Source organism: Erigeron canadensis, chromosome 3, assembly GCF_010389155.1.
Source record: "Erigeron canadensis isolate Cc75 chromosome 3, C_canadensis_v1, whole genome shotgun sequence".
Classification (NCBI taxonomy): Eukaryota; Viridiplantae; Streptophyta; class Magnoliopsida; order Asterales; family Asteraceae; genus Erigeron; species Erigeron canadensis.
Window position 1 is genome coordinate 23,247,612 of NC_057763.1, and position 11,164 is coordinate 23,258,775.

Sequence of the window (11,164 nt, forward strand, 5' to 3'; positions counted from 1 at the left end):
GTTTTTCATTTTCGTTGCAAAAAGTCTCTGACACTAACATCTGTTAGTTTTGGCCGTTAAATGCTTCACGTGCATAGCACGTGACGGTATAATTGTCAATTTTGTAACCACAAAGACTATTTGTGATAAAAAAAAATTAATTTTTTTAATTAATGATATCATTTTACTTCTATCAATCTTCCATCGTCATCTTTATAATCATCATCAAAACCCATATTAGATAACCCGAAATTTTAACTTTTGATAATTCAAATTCAACCTAAAACTTTATACAAACCATAGTCCATAACTGGAAAATCACAAAAACTGGGTTTTTTGGCGTACAATAGGCATATGTATACTACAAGTCTAACAAGTTCAATGCAAATCAGTAAAAAAAACAATAATGATAATTCTATACAAATCATATAGTTACGAGAACATAATGGTGGTCTTATTCGCCACACATAATACTCAGTATAAATTTGTAAGATTCCCAAATATAATAAAAAAGAAAACTCAATCCACCATATATATATATATGTATGTATATATCATGGACCAAAAGTCCTATATGTGGGTTCGGTTGCAATGAAGGGATATAAAAGCTCATCTCAACATGAACCTGCAAGGCTAAAATCAAATATGCTATTATTTATTTCAAATATGAATTGGAAAAAACAGGAGCAACCATATTATAGTGAACGTGAGGTGGAGAGAAAAGAGATCCGGTAATATTTTTCTTGAGATCAAAAAGGGTTTACTAATTTCTGTTTCTTGAGATTGAGTAAGATTTTTTCCAGCGGTGGGGACTTGAAGCAAAGCGGCTGGTGGGTCTTTTTTTCCCGGTGGTCGGAGACTGTAGCCAAAGACGGAGAGCTTTTTCAGATCCAGATATGCCTTGTTATTTCCCGGCGATGTTGCATTTTTCCGGTGAACTGGAAAAAGAAGAAAGAAGAAAGGATGGAAAAAAAAATGAGAGATAATAAATTGGATGGGGGAAAATAAATGATGATTTACAGATAATATAGATACAAATATATGAACAAACTAAATACAGATCCATATACATATACTGTGTAAATTGAAAAATGTTTTTTATATCCCAAATAGTCCTTGTAGTTACGAAGTTGACGATTATACCCTCACGTGCATTGCACGTGAGTCATTTGACGGTTAAAACTAACAGATGTTAGTGTCAGGGACTCGTTGCAATGAAAATGAAAAACCAAAGGACCATTTGCAATGGAAAAAAACACAGGGGGCAAAATGCGAATATGACAAACTATAAGGACTATTTGTGACATTTTTTTTTAATTTTAATTAACTATTACGCAAATGATGAATTTGGATGCAAGGGTAGAGCACGATGTTGCTGTTCCACTCAGGCACCTATCAGTTCCCCATATCAAAATTTTGATATAATAATAAATTATAATAGAAAAACTTCTTTTAACAATAGTCAGTTTTTTTTTTGTTTTTTTTACTTTATTTTATTTATTTTTGACTTTAGCACAACCATCTAATATCTAATATATATATATATACTAGGTACTTGACCCGCGCGATGCGCGAGTTTTTATAAGTTTACATAATTATTTATAAGGTATTGTTAATAACAACTCTTATTATTAATCAACCTCTTAATTCGCTTTCATTTTCATTAAATCTTGGTTTCCATTGTAGAAACTTATTTGCATATATCATTTCACATTGTACTCCATCATGTTTACTGAGAAATATTTGGCAAATTTAAAATATATTTAAGGTAATATTTGACCGATTAAATAAAGTATATTTAAATTTTAAATTTTTTGATAGATAAAAATTAAATAATTATTGCTGCTTTGGATTTAAAGTGAGGTTTGAAAAGACTTAATAGGTTAGTTATTATAAATATGAATAGAGATATTATATAAATGTAGATTTAGATTTAGATATATAACTATCAATTGACATATTTATTTGTGAGTGATATATAATTAGTTTATTTGTGAATCATTAAATGATATACAGATATTTAAGAAAAAAGAAATATATTGGACGACTATTCTTATTTGATTACATTTTGTAATACTTATTAATTTTCTAATCCTATTAAGATTCCTTTTTATCTATGTTATTTTTCAAATATATCTATCCATCTTTCCAATTAATGTTTATATATATAGGTCTTTTACATGCGGTTATTAATTATTATTGTTCAACGGAAAATTAATTCATTAGAAATTCTTATTACCCGATAGGTGAAACTTTTCTTCCATAGAAACACAAATGATGCCTTGCTTTGATACATTCCAAAGTTGATCATATCCTCAATTGCCAAGGCTTAAACATCTTATTATTGCATGATAATTCTAAACTAAAGAGAACATAAAATTAGATAATGGCCGAAAGCAATGAGAACATTATGTCTTGACACCCTTACTATATTCTTCCTAAAAAATAATCTATTTGTATCTATGTAAATCCATATAAAATCTACAAAATGAATCACCAAAATAAAAATAATAAAAAGGAAAATAACAATAAATAAACCTTGATATTCTTTCCATGTATCAAGTTACCAAAAAAATAAAAAGGAAAATAACAATAAATAAACCTTGAAAATAATGTAGTCACACTTTTATGAAAGGGATTTATTTCTTTATTTTTAGTACTTGATTTCTCTTATTAATTTTGTATACGTTTTTATTTTTATTGGGTTTATATATATAATTGTAAAAAAAATATCAAAATTATTTTTAAAGAGAACTTTAAGTTAAAAAGAATGACTTATAATGCTTGGATAACTACTCTTTTATTAGAGTAATATATATATATATATATATAAAGTTAAGTTATATAAATTTCTCATAGTAAATAGCATCACATTAGAGTATTAGACAAGTTTATTTTAGGTTTTAGATGTACAGAAAATGAAGAAGATTTTCCCTAAAAAGGTTATATGGGGAGAGAGTACGGTTCAGTGGGGGTATTCTTGTAATCCTTTTAAAAGGTTCCTCCAATTATCTATAAACAACGTATACACGGAACATTCGAACCACTTCAACGATGTATTAAATTTTGACACAAGTCATGGCTTATTGTTAAAAATGTGGTTCCTAAAGAGTTATGGCTTATTGTTAAAAATGCTTCATGTGGCTTCTAAAAACTTTAACCAAATACGGAGGAGTACATGTATGTATAGAAGGAAGATGAGTACGTGAGAAGGAGGTCATGCTATTGTAAGCAAAGACTGAAGAAACCAACCCAAGTCAACCAACCTGACAGTGGTCAGCCCAAATCGTCTTGGAGTTAATGAAATAGCCAACCCTCCCTCCCCCCATTCCGTCAACAATATTCATTAATAATTCTGACTCTGACTTTTAACAACTATACTTGTCTTTACATATATTTCTTTATTATTATTTACATTCATTTCTCATATTATAATAATATATAAAAAATGATAAATCCTCTTAACTAAATGACCTAAAAATCCTCTTAATCGTGACAAGTGGTATTCATTAATTTTTTTTTCTAATCTTGCTCCCTGATTTTTTCACATGTCATCATCCAATAGCTAGGATGATTTTTAGGTTAATTAGTTAGGAGGATTAATCACTTCCCATAATATATTATCCGCGTATATTTTGTATTATATTATTATATTAATAATATTATATTACATGATGTATATGGTATTTGTTTGAAACAAAAGTCCACTGCATATTTATTTTACTAGGTATTTAAGTTTCAAAAATAAACGCTAGATTGATAACACATGCTCTTGTGTACAAAATGGTGTGATAAAGACTAAACGTACACATATATTAATCTAAGAGACAAAAGTTTCAAGTAAGAGACTAATTTTTCAATATAAATGATAATTGTAAACTCAATGACTTGGTCTTCTCGAGTGACTTTATTCCAATCACTCATTTTTTAATTAATATAAAAGAAATGATGTGTGCTTCTAAAACGTTAGGAAACGTTAGGAAGATCCTTTTTGTTTATTTTTTCTTGTTGTAGATCACTATACCACAACTTTTTTCTAATTTTTTTTTTGTGTGTATTTATGTAGCAATGATAGGTAAATAATGTAACGAGTGTTTTGAATTATTTAAATGCAATGACAACTTTTATGAACATAATTGATAATGATACTTAACACATAATTTTGTATAAACTATTTATGTATTTTAAAATATATATGATATAAAATCTTTCAAGTAGTTAAATATGGATTATATTTTCGACTAATGTTTTCGATGAGATGCATGATTAATTTTTTTTAATGTATTAATTTTTATCTTTGCCATAAATATTATCATTAGTTTATCCATCATATTATCCATCCTAAATTCCTTATATGGTGTGATGATACTCTACTCTTTTACTAGAGTACCAATTTTACTAGACTTATCATAGGTAATGCTTAGACTATCTTCAATGTTAGGTATATTTTTAGGTGCTTTTAACTCCACATTATTATACATCTTTATCTATATAAATCTAGAAAAAGAATATTTAATTTTTAATTTCTTACATATTAGATAAAACATTTTTTTTTAGTTTAGCCACCTACTTCACGCCCTTATGCAAATGTGTTTGCCTCACCGAAAGAATGTTGGCAAAGACCGCTAAAGACGTCTAATTAACGGCTGATCTCCAATGTTGCCCATTGTGGACAATTAATACGATCAAAATCAATGCATTTAAAGACGATAAATCTTTGTCAGAAATTTCCTAGAAAATACGAGAAAGAGATATTTCACGATCCAATAAAAGCAGATAGACCAACTTTTTCAGCATAAAGTACATGTATCTAATAATAAAGCAAATGGATCAAAATATGCCAATTACATTACATCTCCATTAAAAAAAAAAAAAGATGGCCCTAAAAACATCTAAACTACTAACTACAATCCCCGAAAAAAAAACACCAACACAACATTTTTATTACAATTAGATTAGATTGATGATTCAAGCGTTGGGAAGCAAGAAAAAGCATAAAAATCATTTCCAACACCACCATCTTGGGTCAAACCCGAACCCGAAGACCCACGATAATTATTGCTTTGATGATGGTCAAGCAAATAAGCCGACGTGTCCAAAGTTGGTAACAATCCTTGTAACTTGTTGTTGATGTAAGGTTGACGGACAGTTTCCGGCTTTATAACAGACGGAAACTGTGCGTTATTAATACCATTTCCTTCAAACTTGACCCCGGTTACTTGTTGGACCATCTGCCTAAAATTGGCAGGGTCTGCTTGGATAAAAGTTGTCATAGACCTTTTTGAAGCACGTGACTTACGTTTGGTGGTTTTACCATTCATTACACCAAGATTGTTATTATTATTATTATTATTATTGTTTCCTCTGGTGGGTCTAGATCCGGGTGTTTCAGGTTCGGAACCTGAACCTGAAACAGTTATGGTGGAAGCAGAAGCAGTAGCATTATTATTATTCGTATAATAATAATAATCGTTATTTTGCTGATTCTGCTTCTGTTCCACCATAACCGGATGGTTTAGTACGGAAATATTTTCAGAAAATTGTTGGGGGTTATTAAAAAGGGATTGTTGTAATGCTTTTGTTAGAGCGGATTCGGTTTCTCTAGCAAAAGCATCACTAGTAGGATACCATGAATCTCCCACACCTCCACCTATGGATCTAAACATCCATGGTTGATCAATATTAGAAGAAGCCATTTAGTTGAAGTAGTAATTTTGTATAAAAAGAAAATGGTTTTAATATAATTAGTAGTAGAATTGAATAGAATGATGATGATGATGATTAAAAATACAATATGAGGAGGAGAGAATGATAATAGGAGTGAGTTGTAGATGGATAGATAGAATGGGTTAGGGGAGAGAATGGGGGGAGATAAATAGGGCGGTGAGAGAGAAATGTAAACGCGTTTTATCGGGGACACGCGTCAAAGCTCGCGTCACCATTTATGTACGGAATGCCTTTGACTGTCATTTGCCTGTACTACACTTTCTCTTTACTATCCTCTTCTAGTCCCTCCCTCAAGTTTTGTTACAAATCTATTTAAAATGGGAAGTGATATAGTCTTACAGCCTTACATGTTTGGATTTCACATAAATGAAGTTCAATTTCAATTTAAGTTATTTCACATTAATGAAGTTCAATTTCAATTTAAGTTGATTAAATAACCGAGACTCAAACAAAGCACCAACCTCGTACCCGTCAAGTTAATGACATCATTTGACTCTTTTGCTTAAACTAGTTACATTACAAAGACCAGTACCCCAAGACATCTATTATAACTTCCCTAATCAAGCAATGGTTTTGGTTATTAAAATAACAATTATACCTATCAATTGTACCCAAGCGTTAACACATTAATTCATATTATCACTGATGGATTATTTACCGTACCCGTCATAAATCCAATAAATTGTACCCAAACAAGCAAAATGAAATATATGTAATTAATAACTACCATTAAAGACACACATAAATCACCAATCAATTCAAGATAAATTATAAGGAAAAAATACGCTAAGATCACGATATAACTTGCATGAAATCAACATTGAATTAATAAAAGTGTACAATCCTTACATATTGTCTCACTCTATCAAGATGGATAATAAAGTGATTAGCCACTCATATTAAAATAAGAATAGCAAATCAAATGCGAAGAATTCATCGTTACCGAATGATAATAAATGAAAACGAATAACGAGAACGATCGAATCGCAATATCGATCTTCAAAGGACGAAGAACGAATGAAAAACCTCTTTTTTGATCTTCTAAAACGACTGGAAAAAGTAGAATAGGGTTTTGGAATGTTTTTGCAAGCTATTTATATTTTCCCTAAAAATTACAAAAATTCGTCTAGCACTGTGGCGCAGTTTACACACTGCGGCGCAGTGTGCCTGTTGACTTCTTTGACTTGTTGACTTTTGTTGACCGAGCATCTGGACGAACTGATGGTACTGCGGCACAGTTTATCTCACTGCGTCGCAGTCTAATTCTCAAACCACTAGTTGCGGCGCAGTTTGTAACTGTGTCACAGTCCTTCAGGTAGCATCCCAGTGCGTGGCAGTGAGTGGCAGTCTGGTCCTGAACAACTTCAACCTCTGATTCATGCCTAGTAAACATTCCGTAAGCTCTAGTTTCACCTCAAAATGTCGTTTTCTCCATAAATATGTTCAAGTATCTGTTAATATCCTGACACATTAACAAATACAATAAATGCATCAAATGTATACAAAACGAATCGAAAAGCACTCAAAAACATCTAATAAATCCTTGGGAAAATGGTATAAAATAAGACATATCAGGGGTCAAAGTGGCCAAGTCGGGAGTACTCGGAGTAATTGGCCGACTCGGGTTGACTCGATATTCTACCTTGTAGCCAGTACTCAAAAAGTATTGACTCTATTCAATGAGTTTTACAACTGTAGTATTTAATTAGATAAATTAATCATTTTTCATTTGATTAACTTATCATTAATAACAGCTTTATCCACATATGCAAGTGAACAATAAATATTTGTGGTTAACGTATTATGTGGCGGTAAAAAATTATCATAGCAATATATAAGATTTTATATTTGTAAAAAATGATCATGGCAACATATAAGATTTTATATTATATATATACTAAAAACCTATGTAAATATACAATTACTTTATGCGTGAAATATACAAACTTTTAAATCACAAATTAATTTTAACCAAATTTTGTTTTAACCTCTTAAATTTTGACCAAAATTTCATTTAACCCCTTAAAATTTTTACATTTTAACTTTTACACCACATCAAAGTTTTCGATTTCATTTTCGTGACACTAAACTTTTAAGTTCTCATGTTTTCATCAAACAACTTTCACACAATTACGGTTTTACTGTAAACATTTGGTCTTTGATATACTAGAAACCTATGTAAATGTACAAGTACTTTATGCGTGGAATGTATAAGCTTTTAATGTACAGACTAATTTTAACCAAATTTCGTTTTAATCTCTTAAATTTTAACCCCCTAAAATTTTTATTTTTAAACTTTTACACCACATCAAAGTTTTCGATTTCATTTTCATAACACTAAACTTTTAGGTTCTCATGTTTTCATCAAACAACTTTCACACGGTTACGTTTTTACTTTTAAACATTTGGTCTTTGATTACTTTCATTTGTCTTTTATACATATAGCGTTTTCATTATACAATAAATTTTATTATTGTTACGTCTTACGTTCATGTTACATTTACATCTTAATATTCCTTTTAATATTTTTAATATTATTGCTAGATGGTTAGATGTAATTTTTAAAGTTTGGTTCGAATCTTTTACATAAATTTGCTAAAATTTTATTGTATAAAAAACGTATGTCGCGGCAACGCGCGGAGTTGATAGCTAGTTTTTACTACGGAGTATTGTTTTATGTATTGATTATGATAAATGGGTAGTATTATATTTACAACTGTATTTTGTCATTCATAACAAATGTACTTGTATATTACACAATGTATAACTGTATAAAGCAAATATTGTTATGAATGGTTACAATTGTTGTAGATTTATCACTCCTCGTGATAATTAGGCTTGATTGGTATGTCTAATAATATGTCAATAAGTTCATGACACTTAATAATGGTGTAATTTAATTTTATAATTTAGTTTTATCGTTTGTTACGGGCAAGGGTGTAGCCGGCTTGTTTTATCGATAAAAAGCATCGACAAATCGGCAACCCTATGGCACTTATATTGGCAATTTTAATCGACTAGTTTTGGCAAAGTTTAGCAAGTTACATCAGCTAGTTTTAGCCGATGCTAGTGAACGTTGGGGAGCTTAATTTATAACATAAATGCGTCAATTTTTAATATAGCTACCGTCATTTTTTAAACATCAATTACTTTAATATTACGGAGTAATAATAATAACCAACATTAAACAAGATTTAAACTTATTTGATATAGTTTTCATGTTACACGCCGCCCCTAATAATTAACTATTATAGAAGAGAATTTAGTAAGTCAAAGATGAGAGTATATACGTACGTAGTTAATTCAATCTTAATCGATAATAGTTATACGCAAACAATCTGTTAAAATTTTAAATATTTTTGACCGTAGATTTCAAACCTCGTTTATCATGTCTAATTGTTTTTAGAGAAAGCTAATAGGGTTGGTGATCCATTGGTAAGGTATTTGACCTTCGGGAATTCACATGGTTCGATTCTCACTTCTCACATTTGTGATGAGAGTGGATTAATAGGGATTTTTTGAAAGTCTTAGGTTTCATCCCAGACATACTTTTAATTTAAAAGTAAAAGTAGATTAGAATGTCATTATAAAAAAAATTGTTTTTACAGAAAAAATAATAAGCATATATCTAGCTAGGGATGTGCATGGTCCGGTTTGGACGGTTTTAGCCTAAAATCTCAACCAAACCAATACATACGGTTTCATGATTTTTCAAACCAATCCTTTCAAATTGTTATATCGAACCAAACCATGTAAAACCAATTAATCCGGTTTGGTTTGGACGGTTAAACGGTTTTTTATATTTTATTGAAAGTAAATGTATAAAAGCATAAAATAATACGTACTATTTAAGATTCGAATCATGACATAACAAAATATTCATAATCTTATTAGACAAAAGAAACATAACAATTTAAGATTCGATATCATGTCTACAACTTTGACAAATAATAAGTATATATAATTTACATTATTAACTATTAGTATAAATATAAACTTACAATTATTATAACTAAATGGTCCGGTTTGGTTTTACTGAATTGTATAATATTTAAAATCAAAACCAAACCATACAAATAGTTTACGAAAAAATCAAACCAACGGTTTAAAATTTTGATTAAAATCAACTAATCCGTCCAAATATTTCAATTTAAATGGTTTAGCTGGTTTAGACCAAATCGTGCACATCCATATATCTAGCTGGATCGAAAGAGATGTGAACCAAAATAGAGTTAATGAGGGGGACACGTGGGGAGAGTTGCAAAGATGTGTACCATGCATATAATATAATATAATAAGCTGCTAGTACTACTAGGCTACTAGCTAGTAAAGCAAGTCATGCTGTATAACTATGTTGACGGTCAACGGTACATATCGGGGACATCGTCGACGCGTATACTCGGCTTTCCAACCTTGCCACCGTAACTTATATGTATTATTCTTATCTTTCTTTATATATAATAAAAAAGAATTTTTTTTAAAAAAATATTTTAAAAAAAATTATGATGTGTCATTATCACATATTTTTTAAAATGTTTTTTTTTCATTTATGATGTCATATTTGACAAAAAAATAAAAATAACCTCACTTGATGTTTATTTAAAATTCTTAATCTTTTTATTTGAAACAAATAAATCTTAATTTTTTCTATAAAATATTATGAAATGTCTTTTTATACTTTGTTAACGCAACAAGTACTCTTATTTTACGTATCAGTGTGTTATTCGATTCACTATCTTCATATCAAGTTATAATATATTGATAAGAAAAATTACATACATTCTTTCACATTTTTTTGGCTTTAAAATTTTGATTACAATGTCCGGGTTGAACCCGGATTGCTTATCTAGTATATTGTAAATATACATTTAATCTGTTATGACGAGTATATGTTTGACTACTCTTAGGGCGCGTTTGGTTCACGTAATGTTTTGGGAAGGAATGGAATCTTTCAAAGGAATTGGAATTTGAAGGAATGGAATTTGACGGAATGTTTTTAGTTTTTTGAAAATTCAAGTGATGGAAGGAATGAAATTCCTTCCTCCATCCCCAAGGAATGAAGATTCCATCAAATGATGGAATGTTTACACTCCTATGGAATGAGATTCCCCCTTCTTTGTGCAACCAAACGCACTAAGGAATGGAATTCAATTCCAATTCCATCAAATTCCATCAAATTCTGTGAACTAAACGCGACCTTAGGCTCTTAGCTTTGCATATATATTGGACTTTATCTCTTAAAACCAATCCATGTCCACTCAAATAAAACAACTTAGGTATAAGTAGTCCATTTATAAATCTATTTAATTGAGTGTACTTGTTTAATTAGTATGATTGGTCTTTAGGTAAAATTCTATACCATATACAGAAAGAAATATAATTCTAATTAGAAAAGAAAAACTTGTTATATATATATATATATATATTGTGTGTACAAATCATTATCGATCATCATATT

The 11,164-nt window shown here is 29.8% G+C and overlaps 1 protein-coding gene across 1 annotated transcript; it reads right to left on the reverse strand.

The window, feature by feature from the left end:
• Positions 1-4,756: 4,756 nt before the first annotated feature.
• LOC122593140 (calmodulin-binding protein 25-like) lies at positions 4,757-5,808 on the reverse strand. Its single transcript, XM_043765500.1, has one exon. It carries the CDS (start codon positions 5,673-5,675, stop codon positions 4,935-4,937), a length of 741 nt encoding a protein of 246 aa, XP_043621435.1. The 5' UTR covers positions 5,676-5,808; the 3' UTR covers positions 4,757-4,934.
• Positions 5,809-11,164: the final 5,356 nt, after the last annotated feature.

Coding starts and splice junctions, on each gene's coding strand:
- LOC122593140 (XM_043765500.1), bottom strand. CDS start 5,675: ATGGCTTCTTCTAATATTGATCAACCATGGATGTTTAGATCCATAGGT.